We start from the raw sequence: 25335 nt of genomic DNA, 5'->3' as shown, positions 1-25335 counted from the left end.
GAGCCAGAGTCACTTGATTGAAACCAAACCAGCTGAAACGGACAATGAGATCAGTGAGAGGCGCTTGTCACTGTCCCGGCAAGTTTGAAAAGCGGCACTGCACGGCATACTGTATATACTTCATAATGTGTGTCAAGTTGCAGTTTGTTTGAAGCAACGAACCTCATCACCCGAAAGAAAACTCGATGAACTGCTATTGGAAGACATGTTGTCATAGCTTATTGGTACATAACGGCTACCGTAGTTGCAACACGCATTTGAAAAAGCGAGGCGCTAGAGAGCACTATTCGTTTGAATGCAAAATACAATTTCACCGCTAGATGGGAGAAATTCCTACACAGTGTACCTTTAAGACACCCCCCCAAAGACACCAAAAAGATAAGAGTCCAAAATGATTTTGAATAACTAGATCAGGTCCCTCATAACCCTTAAAATAAGCTTCTTGAGTTTATAATAAGCGTACACTGCAGTTTTGTCATCTGCGGTTTAAAAATACATATTGTTTAGCCACAAGATAGCAATTGCGAGCCAATTTGAACATAGTATAAATGTATCAACGATACTAACGGCATGAACATGGATTTCTATTGGTATAATATGCATCACATGACTAAACGTGTTTTAGTCAGAACCTCCATTTTCACATTCTACACTTCAATTGCAAAAACAGGGTTTTCAAATGTATCCACTTGGGAGAGTATCTTCAAAAAGCTCCATTTTCCCAAGACAAAATGGCATCTCAGTGTGAATGCAAGGCCAAAACGTGGAGAAAAAGATGTGTTTTCGAATGTATCTGGATTGGTGTGAACGTAGCCATATTCCTTGGGGAAATGAGTATCGTAGAGGTGTGTCTTGAGGTATCGTTCAATGGTAATCGGTGTGTTAGCTGCTCTAATTGAGAGTTTATTCCGCCATCGAGGGAGGGGAAGGCCTAGAAAAATTTCTGGACCTGGATGAACAGAAACCCTTCCAATTGGGAACTGACAGGAGCCAGGCAATCAGAATGACTGATTGCAGCAGGCGGGCTGGTGTGTGCGATTTAATGAAGGATTGAAGGTAGCGGGGAGCCAGGTCATTAGCGGCATTGTAGACCCAAAACAATGTCTTGATTGAATTGAATTGAATTGTAGCAGTCACTGGCAGTCGGCATAGAGACTTCAGCAAAATGGTAACATAAGAGACGCAATCTCTCTGGTACGTTCTTTGAAACAAGGGGCCATTTTACTATACAAATACTAACATAATCACGAGGATAATTACAGTGGTCGTCAAAAGGAAGTCGTCTTACATTTCCCGTGAACTCTTGTCTTTGTGTAGGTCTGATCATCTCACTGCAGCTGTTGAGGGGGGAGATGGAGCAGGTGCGCAGGGAAAACCCCATGATCTTCAACCGTGGCGTGGCCATCACACGCAAACTGGGCTTCCCCGATGTCATCATGCCAGGTAAGTCTCATGAAAGGTCATGGTTGCAGTTCAAGAGTTGATCAGGAAGGAATGAATCCAATAGATATGCCAAAGCTTTGTATTTAGTTTAAGTAGATGGGTGCGTAATGATGATGGCAGTCTTAGTGGGAAGCCAAAGACTTCTTTGGCAAAAAATAGTTAATACTAGTGGTAAGATTTTAGGAATGGATAGGAACAAAAATCCACAAGGTAAACAGAAGGTAGCAACACACAGTAAATGTGAACGTGAGGGTGCAACTTAAATAGGAACTCAAACAAGATGATTAATAAAAAGACAGCTGAACCAAAACAAACTCATAATGATGGTGACCATGGTAACATGGTGGTGGGAAAGTCAAAGGAACACATGAGAATGAACGAAAACAAAGTAAAAGTCCATGATAACTAAGACAAACTGAACATAACTGTGACTGCTAGGGTGTTGTTGGTGGTTTCTACTGAGTTGTTATCGGCGAAAGTCCCGTTGTCCATTGTCAAAATTCTGCGGTCCATTTTAAATTGTCAATAGTATAGCGATTTATGAAGCACAGCTCACACAGAAGTCACTTTCAAACCACATTTCTGTTGGTAAACGTGGCGATTCCAACTACTTGTTGCGATTCTTATTGAAATGACTGGATTTTATCTGTGAAAATTTGGCGAGTGATGGTACATGCTACTGTTCTGTTGTGTCAAATGAATCACTGAGTTCTTTTCAGCTCTAAACTCAGAGTTTTCACTGTTTTCTCTGTATATTTATTGCTTTCCCACAACCTAGGAACAGCATAAAACCCCCTTCATGTGTCAAAGCGATGCATAAGCCTTGGAGCGAGTCTTGTGAAACGGCCTTTAGCAAGACCAATAATCGCACATAACATCACATAATCGGCCTCATTGCCTTTTAACTGCGTAGAATCAAGCTTATATAAATGTATATGACCCACATTTTGACAGACTGTACAGGCTCCGAGCCTCAGAGGGCCTGTAAAACCAGCTGGACTCTTGCCACGTCAAAGTTGAGTTAAGAAATCCCTTCCCTGTGATTCAGAAGGAGCCTTGGGGATTCTCTAAGTTGTTCTCTTAATAAAACCGTGTCACTGTGTGTTCTTTAAAAATTCAGTGGAGCTCTGGCTGAATTCCCCAACAGTCAAAATCTTGTAACCATGTACAATATATCTCCTCTCTTCGTCCATAAATTCGCACATCGGTCTTGTACTCCCAGTTGTCCTTCACTGGTAGGTGGATTGATGGGTCCTCCATCTTCTTTTGTAGAGCCCTCTCATTTGTCTCTGAGTTAATGTTTCCTCCTTCTTCTGAAGAGCCCAATGATTGGTTTATCATCCACGAATCGATCAACCTGAGGTAGTTCAATTATAATCACAGACAAGGCTGTGCTCTTTAAATTCAGCATTTTGAAAAGCCAATAAGTCGATGGGCCTCTGAGAGCCATGGTTCCTTGGGTTTCTGAGCTACGTATTTTTCTGGAGAAAAAAAAAGGCCTAGATGCTATTGAACCACAATGTCTGGGAAAAACCCATGTAATCTTATTTCAGATTGTCGCATTGACTTTATTCCTTTAAAAGTTCAAACTTGGCAGGTTTCTAAAAAAATGGTCCCAGCGTTGGGTTCAAAAAACAATGTCTGTCCGTCAAACGGTATTAAGTCTTGGAGGCAGCAATTAGAAGGAATATTGAAGTGTTAGCATTATAAAACATTAATGACACTTGAGGTGTGCGAGCTTTGAAAGTGATTCATTCTCATGACATTTTCTATAAGCCGGAGATGAGTTTGTTCAACAAAAGCTCTCCAGAATTATTTATACATTCCTTTTCAGTGCAAGATGTGATGTGTTGGATTGCATCGTCCATTTCATTTTCCATAAAAAGGCCAAACATACAACTTACAAAGTCAGTTTTCCTGATGTTCCCCGTAGTCTTGTGTTTTGTCGTCCTCTTAATATACATAACACAGAATGCAAATACCTAGATACTAAACCGTAGCATCTGCTTTCCCTTTTCTATACACTAGCTACTGCTGTCAGGACATGTTCCCTCTTTCCAGCTGGGAATGCACCAGGATTGTTCCTTTTTGGAAGGAATTTGTGCCTGAATAGAGAGCTTTATGTGGATTTTATTCAGCAAAATAGCTCTGAAGCAGTGGAGAGAAGTGTCTAACGCCGTAGCTGTAACCCATTACAGAGACTGTCTATACAGGAGCGCAATCCAACGAAACACCAGTGCTCACAGGGAGTCAGCCTGCGCTGCCAGATAACATTTTTACTGGGGTGTGAAACTGTAGGATTGTGTCAGACAAACAGACAAACACACAAACTTTATTTAGGCTTTTACAGTATGTTGTCTATTCAATCCACTGTTTCTATATGCAGCTGTGGCCATGTTTGCTTTCTTAGCTAGATTTGTGTCTTGTTAGATTCACTAACACTAGTATTTGTGTTGTGGGAAATTGAATATTAGGAATTGACGATACCCCGGGTTATTTTCTTTTTGATCTGATACCGAATATCATCAAGCCCAATATTGTCAATATGGATACCAATACCAATACTGGTTTTATTTATCTATGTATTGCTATTTTAAAAGATATTTAGTGATGAATGATAAGTAAACCCTTATCATTGTTTGCAAGTATCACAATCATTTAATTTTAAACATTACAAATTAAGTTGTTGTGAGGATCATTTACTAACAAAAATTACAGAACGTTATCAAACTTTTTAACAGCTTTTAATTTCTAATGACTTTCGAGAATGTTCAAAGATTGAAAAGAAAGTTTCAATCCTATACAACTATTTGCTAATAGTTTTTCTTTTTTACTTCAATATATTTATACTTGCTTACTGATCAGTATATTATATACTCTTGATACAGCATTAGTATTGAAAGTATAGATACCTCAAAATCAATACTCATAAGTAGAAGATCGATCTACCCATGACAGTATTAAAATGTAATCTAAACATCTTTCACAACATTCTTGCTGATAACCTTTTGTGAAATAAAAGATTTTTCAATAAATAATGTTAATAATCGCATCCTTTTCTTTCATCATTGCTTTATACTAATGTTTTTCCCTTGTCTTATGTAACTTTATTAATTTGAGTTCAATCAACTTAAATAATTTACCGCAATCAGTTTTCTCAAACCATTTGAGTAGCCTAGCCATATAGTTGTTTAGACTTGATTAGATTTATTAAATTAACTCAAACCAGTTAGTTTAAATTAATGGAATGAACTTAAAATCTTCAAGTTACCTCTACTCAAAATGATTGACTAAACCAACGCTAAATTGTGAGTGAATATGACTCAATATATATAAGTTCTCAATACTCATATGTATTTGTTTTTAAACTTAAATGGTTTGAAGCAATCAGTTTCCTCAATCGGATTGAGTTGAGTTAACTTATTGGGTTTTACAGTGTAGCTACAAAAACAGGCCAATTTCACAAATGTTTGCACTAAAAAAAATAAGTAATATCAAATGTAATTTCTAGACACTTATTGTGTAATAAAACAAACAAACAAGAAGCAACAATTTAAAACTGTCAAATTTTTATTTAAATTTTAAATCTAAATGTAATTCTTGTACAGGTCAATATAAAAACAAAAACTGATCAAATGTATTTGCTATATTAATGCATGTTCCTGGTCTTATTATGCATGATTTAACAGCGCACGTTATTACAAATGAAATTTAAATATTATTATGATTAGAAATCGTAAAAGTTAACAATTCAGTTATATCTTTTTTAACATGCTATTAAACACAGACACACGCGCACACTATATTTATTAATTTTATTACACTAAATCAAGTGTTGTAACAGTAGATGTTTGTTATATTCTGCATATAAAATTGACAAATGGAGATCTGTGTGAATTCGATCTAAAGTCCACGGCTGCTCCTCGTTGCTCAGAATGAACGAGTTTTGCGAGTAAAAGTCAAGAAAACTTTTTCATTATGCACATTACACTCAAAATAGAGCAATAATTGTATTGCTTAAGGTGCTTTATATGACTATATCAGCCCTTAGTAAAGATATATGGTGCATCAGAGCAAATTTAAGCTTTTCTTTAAGGTATATGCCGAAATATACATCTCCACACTCATAACTGTCTGCATATTTGCTGCAGGGTGGGTGTCAGCAGGAGGGATTGTTTCTAGGAGCGCTCAGAAGAGCCACGCATTCTCTTTTATTGCATCAGCTGTAATTGGAAGAAATCGAATTAAACCCACAACTTCTTTCACTAACAGCTAAAACTTTCTTCCCCCTGAGTAGACGGGTAAGAGCTCAGACCAATTCCAGAGAGAGTCTATGTTTATTTTGAGTATTATGATTCAGATGCGTGCCGCTCTGCAGAGAGAACGTGGGCCGCTGTGTCATGGATTGAATGAGGTTGATAATGAAAGAATCATCTGAAAGCCAAGGTCACATGTGGAACGACAGGTTGAACTCAAGTTTGATTATATTTCTTCTAGCCAGTGGGTGCAGGTTTGCTCCTGGTTTAGCTGGACAAACGATTTGACCTTTATGTAGCAATAGCTTTTATTACAGTCCGTAAAAGGGTTTAACAGTGAAGCTAAATTAAGTGTGCTGGGTCCATCCGAGATTACATTTTCTTTTAAGCTTGGACAAAAAACACATAGATATAGGTTTTTTTCTTCTATTCACCTTTTTATGTTATAGTGGACAGATGTATGTTGTTTCTTACCCAATATCTGCAAGCATGATCAACAAAGATTTTCTGAAAAAGTGCCTTTTACAATTAAAAAAAAAATCATAAAATCTTACAATTTCTTGAAAACGTATCATCAGATTTTGTCAATGATGTCTGAACTTTTTTGAAATCCCATGTGGCGACACATGAGTGTTGACTTTTTCTTCCAATAATTCACTAGAACAAAAATACAAGTAATAATAATCACAATGGTTTTTTTTTTTGTGACGGGTACAGTTTTACCTTAAAAATTTAAATAAAATAAAACATTTAAATTATTATTATTTTCTAACGAAAAAAATATGGTAACACTTTAGTTTGGGGACAGAATAAATAAATGTATACAGGTCTGGAACAACAAATTTTCATTTTTGGGTGAACTATGCCTTTATCTTGTTGCTTATTACCATGCATATTAGCCATCTCTAACAATTTCTTGAAAATGTATCATCAGATTTTTGTCTAGGATGTCTTTACTTTTTTGAACCCCAAGTGGCGACACGTTTGTTGAGTTTTTCTCGCAATAATTCACCAAAACGAAAATATAAGTAACAAAAATATTTTTTTTATAACTTCAATGCAGTGCAAGTTTCACCAATCAGCAAAAAAAGAAAGAAAAAAAGAGTCATATTACCTAGCAATGTTGTTTTTGTTGATCTTTAGGTGACATACGCAACGACCTCTACCTCACGCTGGAGAAAGGAGACTTTGAGAGAGGAGGCAAGAGTGTTCAGAAGAACATCGAGGTCACCATGTATGTGCTCTATGCTGACGGCGAAATCCTCAAAGTAAGTCATGTGGACTTTAATAAAGGAACAGTTGGCCGATAATACAAGTTCTGTCATCATTTGCTCACCCTCATGTAACCCCAATCCATAAAAGGAGACATTGAAAGGAATTGTGTTGGTTGCTCTTTCACATGAAATTGCTCCATGATTATTGAAAACAAAAATCTCATTCTGTATTCCACAGTTCCACACTTGGAACGACATGAGGGAGTAATTAATGACAGAATTCACATTTCTGGGCAAATGATCCCTTTTGAGGAAGTGATCTGTAGCTCACGCGGTGAATCATTTAGTCCAAACAAATTTGAAGTCAGTTTGAAAAGAGTAAATGAGTTTGTTATTTTCTGATGTATTTTACATAAGCCCATCATCAAATGTTTGTGTCGCACACTTTGATGCACACTATGAAGCCACATAAAAGCAAACTGTTTCCATTTCTTCTATCTTTTATTAGGAGTGCATTAGTCTGGGCTCAGGAGAACACAGCATCAGTGAGTACCGCTCTTTCGTTCTCTACCACAACAACAGTCCACGCTGGAGTGAGGTCATCAAACTGCCGATCCCCATTGACCGATTCCGGGGGTCCCATCTGCGCTTTGAGTTTAGACACTGTTCAAGTAAGGGTTTATACTCTACCAGTGTAATTTTGCACACATTTGACTTATTTTTCTCTTGACATCTAAAGGCGTATGCTCAAAATATTACAATTAATAAATTAATAGCAATATGAATTGTGCCTACATATGAACTTAAAGGGATACTTCAGGATTTAGCATTAAGCTTTGTATCTGTAGAAAACCTGTAGTATTTTCAAATTACCGTGCTTCCCTCCCTCATATCCCCCTGAGAAGAGAGATTTATGTATTTCTTGTCTGTAAAAAATCCTCTGATGACGCAAAAATCATAATTTTGCGTCATCCGGGGATTTTTTGGGCAGAGGCTAAAAACTACAGCCAGTAGAAGGCGCTAGATCCGCATGTTTTCAACCCGCCCATGGAGGGAGGGATCTCACTCACAGAATGTACAAATAGTGTCAGCCATCTTTTTTTGGAAGCTAAGCTAACAGGCTCTTGTTCTGTGGAGAAAGCTGAGTAGTAGCGGTTACCATCCTCTTTTTCCCGGACATGTCCGGCCGTCGTGATCGTCCAAAATGTCCGGGATTCGGCTTTTGCTTTCTGCAGTCGCCATTCATTGTTTACATGCACACCTTTTGTTTCATTCTAACTGAATTAATTCCGATTGGTGAATCTGAATGTTTACATGAACGCTAAACAAGTGAAGGGTTAATGTGCGTTTAAACATTGCTAAGAAAATTCCCGCTGAGAGATACGAGACGGTGCGTCTCACAGGTGACGCTCATCAGTAATCTCGCCACCGGCCTCGCGTCGTTCTCCCGCAGCCGTCAGTCTTGTCCCGCAGCCGTCAGTCTCGTCCTGCTCGCCACAGTAAACATGATGAATGGCGACTGTAGAACGCAAAAGCCGAATCCCAGACATTTTGGGCGGTCTCGAAATCCCATGCAGACTCGTCACAGAGACTCACTAGTAGCCTAGCCTTGTTGTTTAACTGCGCTCTCTTAACGATAGGCGTGGCCTTGTAGGGCAGTGAAGCAAGTGCATTCTGGGAGTTGTTGTCTTTCATCCACATGAGCCACAAATACATTTTCTGGCTTTTCACAGTCTAGAAGGCTCCAAATTCAAAAATAATTTCACACTTCTACTACATAAATGACCTATTTTAATTAAACATTCATCTTTCCAGAGGTGAAGTATCCCTTTAAGTTATTTTTGAAAGGAATGCGATATCTTATTAGTCATTATTCAACATGTGGGTTTAAATCCTGCATGCAACACTCGACATATTGACAATTCAAGGTTTTTTGGTCTTTGACTTAGTTCATGAAGTGATATGATTTTTTTTTTCATTATTATTATAATTAATTTTAAATTACCGGCACTTAAAACTTAACAAGTACTTTAGACATTATTCCTACTTTATTGTTTCCACAGCAAAGGACAAAGGAGAAAAGAAGCTTTTTGGCTTTGCGTTCACTCCTCTCATGAGAGAAGACGGCACCACACTGTCAGATGAGAGCCATGAGCTTTACGTCTACAAGGTGAGGACATTACTTTAAACACATCATATGTCATGTATTTATCATAAATGATTAAAAAAAAGAAAAAAAAGTATGCAGGATCAAGATCTGTGAGATACGTTGTAAAAACAGTTTGAAAATGTAGTTATAAATAATATTATAATAGTGTATTAATATGCATATAGTACTTTTAAATTGTATTATATATTTTTTTTATCCACTTGCCAAGATTTAAAACATTCCATATGTAATCAATAGCAATCAGACAAGTTAAAGTCACACAATCAATAACACATTTGTTGTGTGTTTTTATCATTTTTTATTACTTTTTGACATTTTTAATACGTCTATATTTTTGTTGTTGTACTTCAAGTTACACTAAACAAAAATGAGAAATGTTGAAATAATGAAATAAAAGTTTACTTCTATTTTATATGATTTCAGTTAACATTTAGGTTGCACTTTATTTCGATAGTAATAACTAACTCTCATTAGAGTATTAGTAGACTGTTTGGTTTGGGTTAGTAGAATAAGTTTACATACTTGCTTAGTTGCTTATAGTCAGTTGAATTACTGTTGAGGGAGCATCAAAATAATGTTGTAGCAGATATTAAGCAGACAGTCTAACTCTATTGAGTCTAAAGTGGACTGTTAAAGTATTATCAACGTTTATATTCTTTTAAGTAAAGATTTTTTTTTTTACACTTTTAGTTATGATAACCCTGGTACAGAAAGGGCATAGCACGCTCATATGATGCCTAACTTATAAACTCTTTTCTGTATCTGAATCAGTGTGATGAAAACACCACCTTCAGTAACCATGCGCTGTACCTGGGGTTGCCCTGTTGTAAAGACGACTTCAACGGCTGCCCGAACATCCCGTCCAGCCTCATCTTCCAGCGCAGCACTAAGGAGACCCTCTGGATATCCACTCAACTCTCTTCCACCAAACTAACACAGAATGGTAACTTACTAACACTTCACGCAATATAAAAATTTTTCTCCATTCATCAGTTGTTCCGTCTATTCTATTTCTCAAGAGTAATGACGCTTTCTTATTGCGTTTTGAAGTTGATCTACTAGCTTTACTGAAGTGGAAAGCACATCCAGACCGTGTGATGGACATTTTGGGGCGATTGCGCCACGTCTGCGGGGAAGAAATAGTCAAAGTGAGAGCTCTGTCTCAATAATTAATAATAATAAAAAAAGACAGATCTGAATGTCTGCTTAATGCATTTACACCCACGTGTTCTTTTCTTGTTCTCCAGTTTCTTCAAGACATCCTCGACACACTGTTCTCCATTCTGGATGACAACACAGACAAATATGGACCCCTGGTGTTTCAGTCGCTGGTTAGAAAGCTTCAACAAATTACATTTTTAGGACTGCGCCACAGCTTGCCTAATGTTAATAATTCACAGCTGTAATAACGTGTCCGATTTCCATTCATCAAAGGCGCTCAGACCCACGTTTACTGTACAAATGTGTATTAGTGTGTGTGCACACCCTTAAATGCACACGATTCATCTCTTTCAGGAGTGCCCATGCTGTGTGTGTGTGTGTGTGTGTGTGTGTCTGTTATGAAAAATGGAAGATTTCAGCTGGCACGGATCCAGGCATTATTAGGCCTTCACAGCTGTTTGATAGTGGCGTCTCCAGAGACCCTTTAGCTTCTTGTACTCCTGTAAAAAGAGTCAAGATGTTCTAGCCTCTCTTGGCCTGAATACATCTGTCATGTTTCTTTGTGGAGAATAGAGAACCAACGCATTCTCTTTGCATTGATATTCATTTTGTGAATATGCTATCGTGGTCCTTTGGACCTTCAGCTTCTCCAGTTTGGGATTTCTGTGCGAATTTAAACCATGACACATTTCTGTCCAGGTGTTTATCATCAATCTGCTCCGGGACAGTAAGTTTTATCACTTCCGGCCTGTGATGGACACCTACATCCAGAAGCATTTTGCTGGAGCACTGGCTTACAAGTGAGCTCATCAATTTTATGCTGGATATTTATGTTTAGATATAGTTTAAGCAAACGTTTCTTAGAAATGGATAAGTATAAATGGTGTTTCATCATTTCTGAATATAGTGTAATTAGGTGTTCAATTTCAAATGCAGAGAGTTGATTCGATGTCTGAAGTGGTATATGGATCGGTCAGCAGAAGTTGTACGACAGGATCACATCCAGGAAGCCATGAGGGTAAGACATCCAAACAAACAAAAAACAAGAGAAAAAATCCACGTAAAATCAAACGGTGGCTTCTGACAAATAAGTAGTGATTTAACTTAAACAGGAACTAGAATAAATAAATTATAAGTAATTTTAGGGCATTCCTCAAAGGACCTTTACAATTTATAGCTCAAGTAAATTGTATTGAGATTTCTTAATCACTCCCTCTATGGTTTTGTTGAGATCTAATGTCTTCGCTGGCTTGATTGGTGATTAATTTTGGTACTGACAGTACCTCATATTTAAATGTCAAGCACTGTAAAAGTACAGATAAATTATACTTTAGTTAACGTGTTGTTGCTGCGTCAAATATTTCAAAAGTGTCTAGCTGGAAACATACTTGAGAGAAAGTAAGAAGTTTCCACTTGAATTGTACATTCAAGTATTTAGAAGTAAAACCTTTTTTCTTAGTTTTTAAAATTGGCTGATGAAAGACAAGGAAAGACTTCTAAAGTAATTTTGATGCACAAAGTGTAAAAAGCAGTCCATTCAATCACAGTTTCAATGTCGTGTTTAAAAAAATAAATAAAAAGAGCATTTTATCTTCAGCAATGGTTATTATATTTAAAAGAGTAAACAACTGCTTATTACAAATGAAATTGTAAGGAGTAAAACTTATTTATTTTTTTGGAAATGTGAAGTACAAGTTAGTTTCTTTAGCACTCTAATTAAGTGCAAATTCCCCCCAAAAATTATATTTTAGTAATCAATTCCATTTCCAATTACTTAAGTACTTCCCACCCATTACATAAAAAATGTTCAGTACATTTTTTAAATTCAAGGTCTTCAAGGTAAAAGCAAAAGAATTGTTCCTATTTATAGTAATTGGAATGTTTTAAAGACATTTTATAGCATAAACATGGAGCTCAGATACTTTAGCTTGTACACACGTTAACTGTAAATCTTCCCTCAGGCTCTAGAGTATCTGTTTAAATTCATCGTCCAGTCACGGATCCTCTACTCCCGGGCCACCTGTGGGATGGAGGAGGACCAATTTAGGGCCAGCATCCAGGAGCTTTTCCAGTCCATCCGTTTCGTCCTCAGTCTGGACAGCCGTAGCTCTGAGACGCTCATTTTCACCCAGGTCAGATATAAACAAAAGAACCATTTCACATTTCATGAAATCTGGTGTATAAGTAGAACTGTGTCAAAAAATAAAAAGTTGAAAATAAATTAAAGGAAGTGGGATATAACAGGTGAATGCTTATGTTATTATGCTCTTTTTCATATAAAATTTTCATATCAAATCACTTTATCCATTTATATCTCACTTCTGTTTAATTAAAGAATTAAGCATTGAAAGCAAACAAGAACAAGGTGGTCTAATGTGCTTGAAAAGGAAAGGTTTCGTTTTAATGAGTTGCTGATCTCCAAAGCCATGGTTGTTGACCCAAGATCAAAGCTGCTTCCTCGAGGCTCATGTTTGTTTAGTCTTCTATCAGAATAATGCATCTGTCTATCTCTGCCCTAAAGAAGTTGTATGTCTAAGCTTTTTTGACAGCCCCATCTCACGGATATCCTGTGAAATCATTTCTCATGTAGAGCGAGTTGCGATCAGACAAAACAAGGTTTTCCTTGAAGGCAGCTATAGCAGCAGAGTAGATATCTGCTCGCTTCAGATTGCTTGATCGCTGAAGTACATGTGAAATGCTCTGAAGATTTGAAAGAATACAAGACAAGAGGACTTAAGATGAAGATCAGGAGACACCAACACCGATTCCACCCAACAAGTTCTTGAGAAACTGTGCTATCTATAGCCACTATTTTTACATTGTCTGAAGATGGTGTGAATGGTACTTGCCGCTACGATGCTTGGATGTTGTGGGTGGTTGCCAGACATAGCTACTTTATACATGATGATACACAGGGCAACTTTTTGAGCAATGTTGCTGGGCCAATTTGCCGAGCGATTGTTGCTTGGGCACTTTCCCATTGAAAATGGGCAATACATTTATATCTGGATACTTTAGATCTGTCGTGGGCCCTGTGTCTGATCTAGTTGTCTGTTGATGGCAACGTTGCCCAACAACATTACTCAAAAAGTTGCCCTGTGTATCATTACCTTAAGTGTTTGTTATGTGTTTGCTGAAGTATTCTAATGGGCTTTTGCCCATTGATATGCAGTTATGAGGGTGTTTTAGAATGATGCTGAAAGCATTTCTAGGTGGATGCTCAGTTGGGTGCACACTGGCCCAAGTCAAAGCCTCCTCCAAGTTACTGTGATATTCTGATCCCTAGATACTGTATGTTTGATTGTTCTCCAGGTAATAGTTCCCTTCGGTAAGGCTCGTGACTTAAGGTATCATTGAGTTCCTTAGGACAAACGATGTGGGACAGTTCATGTGCCAAAGTTGAAAACACAGGGTTGGGATTTTAAAACTGATGGACTTTGTTATAAGTCTCATTAGTTTAGTTATTGGTAGTGTTTGCACAGCAAAATGTGAAATATCTTTTCAGATTTATGTAGATTATGTATAAGGTAAATTTTGATTAGGTAATGAAACCTAATAAACCTTCCACATTACTTATTCTGTCACCACCATATTTAATCACCCATGCCTCCATCAATGCATCATTTAATTCTGGATTCACCAGGAACCGAATAATCAAATATGTGACTGTACTTTGATTAAAAGTGTCTGGACACAATACAGTCCAACCTACCAACAATGCTTGCACAAATGCTTTGATGAAGATTTAGTCTTTTTTGTTGACAATGTTTTTCCTGAATTGTCCCATATTGTACCTGTGTGGACTTTTCCCATCCCTGCCCTGTATCCTGACCCAATCCTGCCCAACTTCACTGTACCCCCCTAGGGTCCCCAACCAACTACAGGACAAGCCACTGCCAACCAGGGCAACTGCTTGCAGCCGTTGAGCTGTAATGCCCCACGGCCCTCTCCGCTGTCTGTAAGTAGATGCAGCTTGTTGAATTGCCCCACAGTAATGGAACGGACCCAACCCAACCCAACCTAATACCTAAAACATCCACTGTCACATTCAACCATTCAGTACCTTTTCAGAACACCAGACCCCGACATGATCCAACAACCTAAACACACTGACAACAACACCAACAAATGCCTCCCAATGGTTCCAATGCATTTTCCGCTGGGTTCTTTGGTGTGTTTCTTGGTTTTGATTGCTGTGTTTGACACCAAGTCTTCTTGTGCACAAAGTTGAGACCTTCCAAACACCCCCATTATTCACCTTTCCTCTTCAGTGGCATTGAACCGGGGACCAGCGAATCACCTTGCCTGCAATGGATCGTACCATGGGGATGTTGAGCAAAGTAGGGAAGGGAAGTCCTCAAAAGCAAGAGATGTAGATGTTAATATAATGGTAGCTTTTAATATAGGAATAGCTAAGGTCTCAATTATGAACCACAATGCCAATCTAGTTAATAGATTTGTGGCTGTGCTCGTGACTATATAGCAGTCTTCAACCCACTGTCCTGCAAAGTTTTGTTCTAACCAACTTCAGCCCACCTGCCTGTAATTTTCAAGTGACCTTGAATGGTTGGTTCAGGTGTGTTTGATTAGAGTTGAAGCTAAACTCTCCAGGACATTGGGTCTCCAGGAGGTTTGGAGGCTTCTCATATAGCACCATAGATGGTTTGGCTTCTTCCTCTCGAAAATGTAAGAAAATCTACCAAGAACGCATGAGGTCTTGACAAAGCCTCACTGTTACTTCATCTCTTGCTGTGTAGGTGATGTCCATCCCATCTTTGGCCAACAGTCCCTTCACATCTTGATCTTTCTAAAAGGGAACACATACCATGACCAAAATGCAAAAAAAGCTTTCTTTCTCTTGTCCCTTCCCAGGCTGCCTTGCTCAACTCTTTCCCTGCCATTTTTGACGAGCTCCTTCAGATGTTCACAGTACAGGAAGTGGCAGAGTTTGTGAGGGGAACTCTGGGTAGCATGCCTAGTACAGTCCACATCGGCCAGTCCATGGATGTGGTCAAGCTTCAGTCCATTGCTCGAACTGTGGACAGTAGGCTTTTCTCCTTCCCAGGTATTTCTTAAAGAAATGTGCTAAAATGTACATGTACGGCTACAACTGGGGAAGTACACTTAATAGGACATCTTTGTACCTTAATTACCCCTAAAAAGGTTCATAGTAGTACTAAGGGACTAATATGCACCTTAAGGGGTAGATAATATGCAAAGATGTCCCTTTAAGGGTACTACCCCAAGCAGTTCGTACAATTTGTGCATGTTTTATGTGTCAACGTCTGAAATCTTAAATCAGGTGTATTGCTTTAATAACCTCCCTGTCTCTACATAGAATCAAGGAGAATTCTCCTTCCTGTTGTTCTCCATCACATTCATCTGCATCTTCGGCAACAGAAGGAGCTTCTGATCTGCTCAGGAATCCTGAGCAGCATTTTCTCCATTATTAAGAGCAGCTCATTGGTACTCACGCTTCAGTCAATGAACACGTCATCAAAACTTTGACCATCCCGTTGGTGGCTTTGGTCAAGTAGACAATGTTTCTCTTTTCCTGTTTGCAGGAGAGCTCTGTGCAGGAGGAGGTAGAGATGATGGTGGAGAGTTTGTTGGATGTGTTGTTGCAGACGCTGTTGGCCATCATGAGTAAATCTCAGTCTCAGGAGGCGGTAAGAGGGCAGCGCTGTCCACAGTGCACGGCTGAGATCACTGTTAGTAACTAACAAATCTGATATTATACTTCTTTCCCTCCCTCCATCCTTTCATCTCTATTCTCCTCCACCTGCTTGGCAGCATACCTACTGAGATCTTTATTTCATCTTCTGTTTCTTTCCCAGTATCTTTATTGAACTCTCCTTTTTTGCCTATATTGTGCAACAGTCAAGTTCTGAAAGCAAAAGCTCATACATTTTCTTCATAGAGAGATTTCAACAATAACATCCAACATTTGAAAACAGTCCTACAATAATCTCTGACATTAGTCATACCAAATTAATGTTTTAAAATGACAGACCTTATATTAGGGATGTCAACGTTAAAATCAAAAAAAATTATTTAACGCAAATTAATGAAGCAATCAAAATTGCATCATTAATGTAATTTATGTCACGCAGTTAGATAATCTTGGAAGTCTGGAGTTTATCAAAACAGGCTTATTTCATCAGAGATGGTAGAACAGTGACTCATGGTCAGTTTTCAGTTAATTATTCATTCCAGTGTGTGTTTAGTTTTAAAACAGGAGCTCTGTTATATTCTGAGATTATTTCAGAAAGAGCGAGAGCCCTCATGCATCACGCTCTGAGAAATACAGACTGAACATCCCACCGCTGTATGGCCAGATTATACGCAAACAGTGTCTCGCATGTAAAGTTTGGATGAATGCGAATTGTAATCAAGGTAAAGACGATTGCAGTGATGTACAGGAGTCGTACAGTAAGCACGCTTGAGTCCGTTATTGTTGATGTGCAAACAAACCATGTATTTGCGTACTTGATGCATTGATCACACATTGTATTTATGCACTGACACATTTCAGTTTACACACACATTTTCAATTCAATTCAATTCAAGTTTATTTGTATAGCGCTTTTCACAATACACATTGTTTCAAAGCAGCTTTACAGAAAATGCATTTCAAAAATATACATACAAAAATACAGTTAGTTAATCATGAAATTTAGGGCATAACATATCGCCGGCGTTGGGTCGTCTCTTCACAGGCGTCGAGTCGTCTCATCACAGGCGTTGGGGCATCTGAAGTCTCCATGAGAGGCTGGATACTAACTGGAGCTGACAAACTCAACAAAAGAGGCAGATGGGAAATAATTAGCGTAGCTGCTGTTCTTAATATGAATGCATTTGATCTGATTTAACTGTAGTATAAAAGGTATGAGATGCATCATGTGAATGCTTGGCTAAAGAGATGCGTCTTTAATCTAGTTTTAAACTGGGAGAGGGAAATGTTTTATCTGTCATGTGTATGTTGCTGTGTGTTTAATAATTCTGAATGGATTCGTTCACTGTAGTAGGCAGTCAGGTTAAGGCGGTTGTTTTAGTTTTTTGTTAAAACGTCAAAAAAATGTCTAAAACGTAAACAGGCTCTCAAAAGCTGCTCTAAACAAGCTCTTGCTGTTGGACTGTACACATACTGTACACTGAAAAGTTTTGTTCTGTAATGTTTTTTTGTTTTTTTCGCATGTGTGTTTATGTGCATATATTTATGAATAATATAGATTCATTATATCATTTGGCTATTCGGTGTCATTTGGTAGTCTCCAAGTGTCCATAAAATACAGTTTTGTGAGAAACATCCTTCAATCTGATAGTTTACTTTTCTGGATAGTTTACTTTTCAAATGATGACAAAATTAACACATTAAACTAAATAAACAATGTATGCTTAATTTCACGACAAGTACGTGACTAATCACGATTAAAAATGTTAATCTATTGACAGCCTATATATGTACAGTATATGTTGATATATTATTTTAATATTTAACTTAAATGTAAAGTCAGTGACTCTTTATATGCTCTCTCTCTCTCTCTCTCTCTCTCTCTCTCTCTCTCTCTCTCTCTCTCTCTCTCTCTCTCTCTCTCTCTCTCTCTCTCACACATTTATGGCTATGCGTTTATGTTTATGTCTCACACTCACTCACTCACTCACTCACTGACTCACACATGTCTTCATTTAGTTGAGTTTCATGAAAACTGCACAAAAATGTCCAGGTCATATTTCTATAACAAAAGAAAAAACTAAAAAACAAATTGCATAGAGATAATTAAGCATGTGTTTAGCATTATGTGGAAGCGGGGTGGGGGGGGGGGGGTGGGGGGGGTGCTTTCTTTCTGTAAAATACACATGCAAAATGACTTTTGATCTTGGTATGAAGTATGACCCTGACAGGTTTCACCAGACTCATCCATGAATGTTTGTCTTACGTCTCTAATGTTTAGTCTGTTGTAACACTTACTGGGAAAACTAAGATCAACAGTAAACTACTAGAACACAAACAATCTCTGATCTATACTATGATGAATGGGTTTGCCTCCTTTGATATACACTTGCTTGTTTTTAATGTATTTATCTTATATTGCTTATAAACAGAGCCCAGCAGAAAACAATATCATGTCTCTATCTGTAGTTAAAAGAAAGCATGGTCTAATCAGGCGGGAAAAGTCACTAAGAATAAAGTGTGCCCTTTGAAAGCATCATATATTTGCAAATATTGTCTGATTGATTATTGTTTGATGCACTACTTTTCTATCAGGTAAGTTTGTGTTGACATTTTTGAGACTCACATTCTACGAAGAGCGTCAGTTATGTGGACTTTACAGGCATGGTTGCCCAGAGTAGAGCGACGGTGACCTACAGTAAATTTGCATATTGTGTGTGGTTAGTGAATCAGACATTAGCGCTAAAATACCACGCATTAGTCTCACATTGCCAGACTTTTGACTAACAATAAGTCTAGTCCACATTTGAGTTTATTCTTGCCAAGAACTGCCCACTTGGACAGAAAGAGACCGCCTGACCAACAAGTAATTTATATCAACCGATTCAAAAAGTTGTGTGAAGTTTAGAACTGGTGATTTCAGCCAGCATTTCCATTTTTGTCCGTAAAATACTTCAGAAATTCAGAAAAGAGTGTAGGCGTGCCATCTGAGGCTGAGACTAAGTGCCGTAACTGTTTAGTGAATTCATCTCACAGTGTCTTCATGTCTCTCATTCATTCTGCTCCCCCGCTCCCTTTGGATGTGTTTGATTGTCAGTTTGATTGCCAAATTAACAGATTGATTGGCTCACAAGAACTTGCCCGCTTTCTGATTGGCAGGGGGAGTATGTGTCCTGCTTGTTGTCCCTCCTGCGTCAAATGTCCGACATTCACTTTCAACACCTGATGGACAACTTCCAAAGCAAAGAGGAGCTAAAGGTGAATTTCAGAAACATCTGAATCCTTTATAATGTCACTTATAGTTGAAGTTTTTCAATGTTACACAACTTATACAATCCCATCTCTTGCAGGAGTTCTTGCTGAAGATTTTCTGTGTGTTCAGAAACCTGATGAAACTCAGTATATTCCCGCGTGACTGGAACGTCATGCGACTGCTGACCAGCAAGTGAGAATCTTCCCTTTTTTCCTTCATTCCCGCTTCCTTCCAGAAAAGCTTTGCATGTTGTTAAACATATTGTTTAGCTTTGAATAAAACTACCATATATGGTATAATATAATGTATTTCTCTGTTAATATCATGGCTTTCGAAGACTTAAGTCACACTTCCATTTTGAACGATTATCCCTTTCTCTTTCTTGCAGTATCATTGTGAGCACAACCCAGTATCTGTCGCCTGCTCTCCATAAAAGCTTTACGGATGCTGACTTTGATTTTAAGGTGAGTGATAATGATGAGCATCAACCACAAACATCGCACCACAGACTCACTGGCACTCCAATACATACATACTAAACATAAACGTGATTTTCACACATCTCTTTTTCTGAAGATCAGTCACATGTACACAAACGTGCTTGATACGGGCCTTTGCGGTGTCCTGCTGTTGGACACTCTTGGCTCTCTCTAATCCACTCTAATGAAGCTCTCCTCCCTGATCAAGACAGATGGTGCCACTAACCAGGGAGACTGGAAAAGTTCAAACGTCCTGAATTATTAATGAAGGTTATCTTTCAGAGAAAAACATGGCCCTGTCTATCAGTGTGGGCTTTCACTGGATATCCCCAGGAAAGAAACCCCATATAGACCGTTGTGGAGAAGCTTAAATTCGGAATCCAAACCGAACTGGTTAAGGTAGTTAATAGTGGCAGGTAGACCAGTAAAGCCATGCTAAAACTAGCATAAATGTGCCCAAAACATACCATATGTTGGTTAATATATATAACATATTTGCAATTAATTAATGAATATTGAGATATCAATTGATAGCATTAAGGTGATTAAGATGCAGGCAAAAATTTTTACATTTTCTCTCGTTAATAATGTGAATGTATAAACACAGAAGTCACTTTCTATCCAAGCATGACCAACTGAACCCGTTGCGAAATCTGCACGGGGAAATATTTCACCCTCATGCCAAATTCCCCATCGCGTGGATTAAAATGACTGGATTTCGCCATTGAAAAATTGCCAAGCAACTGCAAATTTGACAAGGAAAATAGATGGGAGGTGTGGCATCCTTTCAGGGAGGGGAGGAGCTTGAGCTAAGACACACCCACCAAATAATCAATTACTGTATTTTCCTATAAGTCACACTTTTTTTCATTGTTTGGCTGGTCCTGCAACTTATAGTCAGGTGCGACTTATATATCAAAATTAATTCATACTGACTGAGATGAACCAAGAGAAAACATTACTGTCTACAGCCGCGAGAGGGCGCTCTAGTTGGCGGAGTTGTTCAGAAGCGACACAGAGGAATAATTCAATGGATTCAGTGTTGTGTGATGAGAGCTTGGTGAACTTGCTTACCGGTAACTTGTTTGTTTGACTTGCTGGCTTATGTTAATTTAGCCTATTCAGCCTCCCAGGTATATTTTCTTTATGCTATTTTGTAGCTGAATAACTTTTAATGTGTTACGTTAACATGCCGGACACCTATTCAGGCTGTTGTTCTGTGTGCTATTGTGTAGTTGAATAACTTTCCTTTCCAGATTAAATGTCTGTTCATGGTCTTGGATTTTGTGAAATCAATTTCTAAATAAATGCGACTTAAAGTCCAGTGCGACTTATATGTTTTTTTCCTCTTCATGACGCAGTTTTTGACTGATGCAACTTATACTCCGGAGCGACTTATAGTCCGGAAAATGCGGTAGTTGTGTATATCCACAGTAATGCTATTATAGTAATGCTCCTTCAAAGTTTTGTAAAGATCTCTGTAACAAGGTTAGTTGTTCAGGGAAGAAGGATGTAGGAACCAGCGTAAATTTAAACACTTTAATTATGAAATAAACGTAAAAAAGTAAAGCGACAGCCCCTCATGGACGACTGCCGCACACACAGCCTGGTCCTCTCGTCCTTCACTGTCATCACTTTTTATCTATCCGGAGCTCCTCTGTGAGACACTCGAGAGCGGTGTGGCGCGCAGGTGACGCTCAATAGCAATCGCGCTACCGGCCTCCCTCCGTTCCCACAGATCTCGGCCCCGCCCTGCTTGCCACAATCTCATTTAAAGAAATTTGGCAGCACAGCAAGTCTCACAGTAACCATGACTCAGTGTTTATGCGTTTCTTTTTCCATCAGGTGTGGAATTCGTACTTCAGTCTGGCGGTGTTGTTTATCAACCAGCCTAGTCTACAGCTGGAGACTCTGACACCAGCCAAGCGCAAGAAGGTCTTTGACAAGTAAGACTCGACCCTGCTTATTCACACAATGCACACATGCAGACCCAAAGAACCTGAAAAGCAATCAATCTTTTTGGTTCTAAATGTATGCATATTGTAATGTTTTCCCTCCACAGACTTTCACTGCCATTTTGTTACAAACCGAAGGACAAAAAACTGTGGTATTTGAAATCATGTCAAAAATGCTCCCAGTAGAGCCTAAGTTGTATTTAACCCAGAATACCTGTTTAAATATGACCAAAAAATAATTATTTGAGTGTTGTACTGAGGGCTAATCCATGTTAAATCCATCCAGGGTACATGCTACATCTCTTTGTATTCCTTCTTTTTCTGTCTAGCTCTCCCTCCTTTTGAGATCTGCATCTCATGGTCAATAAATACCGGTTCCTTCAGCTATTGGTCAAATAAACATAATAAGCCTTAGATGCAGAAATGCATGGAAGTCTGACGCATGGCATGCGTCTTTAATCTTCAGCCCAGTGTGTGGCTCTCCTGTTCTTAACTAAGTCTAATATCTTTAATGCATGCTGTTAGTTTCAGTCTTCTTACATTCTTGCACGGGTTTAGAGGAGTTTGTTTCTGCTGTTTTTGTAGGTATGGTGATATGAGGGTCATGATGGCTTATGAGCTATTTAGCATGTGGCAGAATTTGGGTGAGTGTCTTGATTCTCTCTCTGTCTTTCCACTCTGTTTCGTTCTCTTTTCCTGCATTTCTCTGCACACGCACAGACTCAAACACAAACATTCACTTCCTTCCGAAAAGCAGTACTGAACTCTAGAGGTGGAAGAAGGTACTGCACTGCAGAAATGATCCCAAACTACCATAGGGTGTTGCATCAATAACAGATTTCAGCTTTTTCTGTTATATTAAAGCTCATGTCATATTTGACCTAGAGTTTCAAGCTTAAACAATAAAGATCCACCAATTTTGTATAGATAGATAGATATTCACATATAGACTGAGAACAAGATTTGACAACAAAAAGTGCAGAATAAAGAGTAGAATAAACCAATCATTTCAGTATTCAGTATTCACTCATCAAACAGCCCGTTGCATGTAAATCGAACATTATTTTTTTATGAATAATCCCGGTTTGCTTGGTTTGGCTGCAGGTGAGAATAAGATCCACTTCATACCAGGAATGATCGGCCCGTTTTTGGGTGTGACGCTCGTACCTCAAAATGAAGTCCGAAATATAATGATCCCCATCTTCCACGATATGATGGACTGGGAACAGCGAAAGAACGGCAACTTCAAACAGGTCCATTATACCTGCATCTGCTTTTCTGTCTTTTCTTGGCTTTTTTTTCTGTTTATCTTACTTCCAAGAGAGAGTTATCTTCCTGTGAAACAAACAAATACAATATGGTTCATTTGTACACTAAATGGAACCATAAATAGATCAATGGTTTATTATCATATTTTATTTATTGATGATGTCCGTTACAGTGGACGCACAATAAATTAATAAATTGGATGAATAAACTAATGCAAAATCATTGTATATTTAGGCTATTCTTGAGAAATAATGTCATTTTGAAATAAAAAATATGATTAACAAAGACATTTTTAATATAATGTAATATAATAGAATATTAATTGATACTGTTATAATTAGGGCTGTTAAACGATTAATTGCGATTAATCGCATCCAAAATAAAAGTTTGTATAAAATATATAAATACACACACGTTCATGTATATATTTAAGATTTTTTTTTAATTTATATATCAAATATTTTTATTTTATATATAATATAAATTATATATAAATCTATATACATGCAAATATTTCTTAAATATATACAAGCATGTGTGTGTATTTAAATATATAAAATAATTATACACACACACTTTTATTATGTAAACACAAACTTTTATTTTGGATGCGATTAATCGTTTAATATATATATATATATATATATATATATATATATATATATATATATATATTATTACAAAGAAGAAGAATTTTATCATCATCAATATGTGATATGTCACCCATAGATCGACCTAGCAGCATACACTTTAATATTATTTGTAATGAATTATTATTATTATAATTATTATTATAGATATTTTACATCAGTTTTACATCAGTTGTAAAGTGTGTGTATTTACAGTTATATATTACCAAATAAACATAAAAAATTCTCCATTCGTCTGTCATCTGTTCACAACCGGTGTATAATTCAGTTCCTGTTTGCGGTGCAGGTGGAGGCAGAACTGATAGACAAACTGGACAGTCTGGTGTCTGAAGGCAAAGGAGACGAGAATTACAGAGAACTCTTCAGTTTGCTGTAAGTGCACACACACACACACACACCTTCTCCACTGACACACACAGCTACACATCTGGCCGTTTGAGTGCTCTTGTCATAACCCGAGTGTCTCTGATTTGCCTTGTGCTGCGGGATTATTAGAACTCAACTGTTTGGGCCGTACCCCAGGTAAGAGGAAACTAACCCTGTTCAACCAATCAGATGCCACTAAAAAGGATCTTCCATTACAAGCCCCTTTTTTACCTTCAGCCCATAAAGTGCCCTTAAAAAATGATGTATATGTGTGCCGTTTATGTCTAGTCTGCTGGAGAAGATCGAGCAGGAGACCTGGAGGGAGACGGGCATCTCCTTCGTCACGTCTGTCACGCGCCTCATGGAAAGACTGCTGGACTACAGGTAAAACTCCCATCTAGTGACCAATAGCTGCTCTCTTACACAGGAAGTGGCCATTTGACGGACATGTAAAGTGTTCAGCCGCAGCTCATTGTTGTACAGCTTTTAGCAGTTAATAAATCGGATGTAATCGGGGAACAAAATAAAGTAGAAGTCTCTCCAGAAATGATGTAGAAACCAGCCAATCAGATTGGATGGTCATTGGGCGTGGCATCGTATATCTAATAAGACTTCCTGTTTCTTGTGTCGGCAGAGATTGCATGAAAGGTGATGAGACCGAAAACAAGAAGATCGGTTGCACTGTCAACCTGCTGGTGAGACTTACCCTTCATTCGATCCCGTGTGAACCTAACATGTGCTATATGGCTTTTTTGCAGTCAAGCAAAAGTAAGCTGATGATCATATGATGTAATTTTGTAGAATTTCTACAAGTCAGAGATTAATAAGGAGGAAATGTACATCCGATACATTCACAAGCTGTGCGACATGCACCTGCAGGCCGAAAACTACACAGGTGAGACGTTATTCAGTTACTTCACATTTAAAAACTGCATAGGCCACATCACACATAATGCATTTTTGCATTTAAAAACATAAAACACAGAGCAGTGGAATATATTTTGGTAACACTTTATTTTACAATGTCCTGGTTACATATCTTACATGTACTTACCGTAGTAATAAACGTAAATTATGCATAATTACATGCAACTAACCCTCAACCAAATCCTAATCCGACCCTAACCCTATAGTTAGTACATGTAATTGCTTAAAGGGGAACTATGTAGGTTTTTTTTGTGCTCAATTTACCTTAACTGAACAGCCTGGTTATATGGCTTTTTTCAGGTTGAGTGGTGGCCGTCTCGCTTCCCTCTGGTGTCTGTGAGCGGAAAAAACACCCTTGCAACTTTGAGCCGGCGGGCAGTATCGCGTGATATCAGGTCTCGCGATGTAACGAATTGCTTTACGGCAAAAAATCTGCAAAAATTCGGTCATTATTGCGCTCCCTCACACTGTTTGAACTTCGAACCCGAATAAAGACGACGTTGTAAAGAATGTCCCGT

General features: G+C 38.1%; 1 protein-coding gene across 4 annotated transcripts in view; it reads left to right on the top strand.

Moving 5' to 3' along the window:
• The window catches only part of dock3 (dedicator of cytokinesis 3), a 202113-nt gene that overhangs the window by 154738 nt on the left and 22040 nt on the right, over positions 1-25335 (top strand). For 2 of the 4 annotated variants that reach the window (XM_079594126.1, XM_079594125.1), the window contains exons 14-38: positions 1318-1443; positions 6843-6967; positions 7422-7584; positions 8977-9083; positions 9855-10026; positions 10134-10231; positions 10331-10414; positions 10944-11044; positions 11181-11262; positions 12206-12376; positions 14110-14202; positions 15117-15309; positions 15583-15710; positions 15809-15955; positions 19078-19176; positions 19269-19363; positions 19560-19635; positions 21496-21596; positions 22191-22249; positions 22710-22858; positions 23811-23896; positions 24020-24046; positions 24179-24274; positions 24525-24585; positions 24692-24785. In XM_079594126.1, the coding sequence (XP_079450252.1) occupies positions 1318-1443; positions 6843-6967; positions 7422-7584; positions 8977-9083; positions 9855-10026; positions 10134-10231; positions 10331-10414; positions 10944-11044; positions 11181-11262; positions 12206-12376; positions 14110-14202; positions 15117-15309; positions 15583-15710; positions 15809-15955; positions 19078-19176; positions 19269-19363; positions 19560-19635; positions 21496-21596; positions 22191-22249; positions 22710-22858; positions 23811-23896; positions 24020-24046; positions 24179-24274; positions 24525-24585; positions 24692-24785 (2733 nt within the window). The remainder of the gene's footprint in view (positions 1-1317; positions 1444-6842; positions 6968-7421; positions 7585-8976; positions 9084-9854; positions 10027-10133; positions 10232-10330; positions 10415-10943; positions 11045-11180; positions 11263-12205; positions 12377-14109; positions 14203-15116; positions 15310-15582; positions 15711-15808; positions 15956-19077; positions 19177-19268; positions 19364-19559; positions 19636-21495; positions 21597-22190; positions 22250-22709; positions 22859-23810; positions 23897-24019; positions 24047-24178; positions 24275-24524; positions 24586-24691; positions 24786-25335) is intronic. The other 2 variants (XM_079594128.1, XM_079594127.1) reach the window with 2 other exon arrangements.

The sequence above is a fragment of the Phoxinus phoxinus genome (assembly GCF_949152265.1).
Source record: "Phoxinus phoxinus genome assembly, chromosome: 20".
Classification (NCBI taxonomy): domain Eukaryota; kingdom Metazoa; phylum Chordata; class Actinopteri; order Cypriniformes; family Leuciscidae; genus Phoxinus; species Phoxinus phoxinus.
Note: the sequence above shows the minus strand (reverse complement) of the source record. Positions and strands in the feature narration are given on the sequence as shown.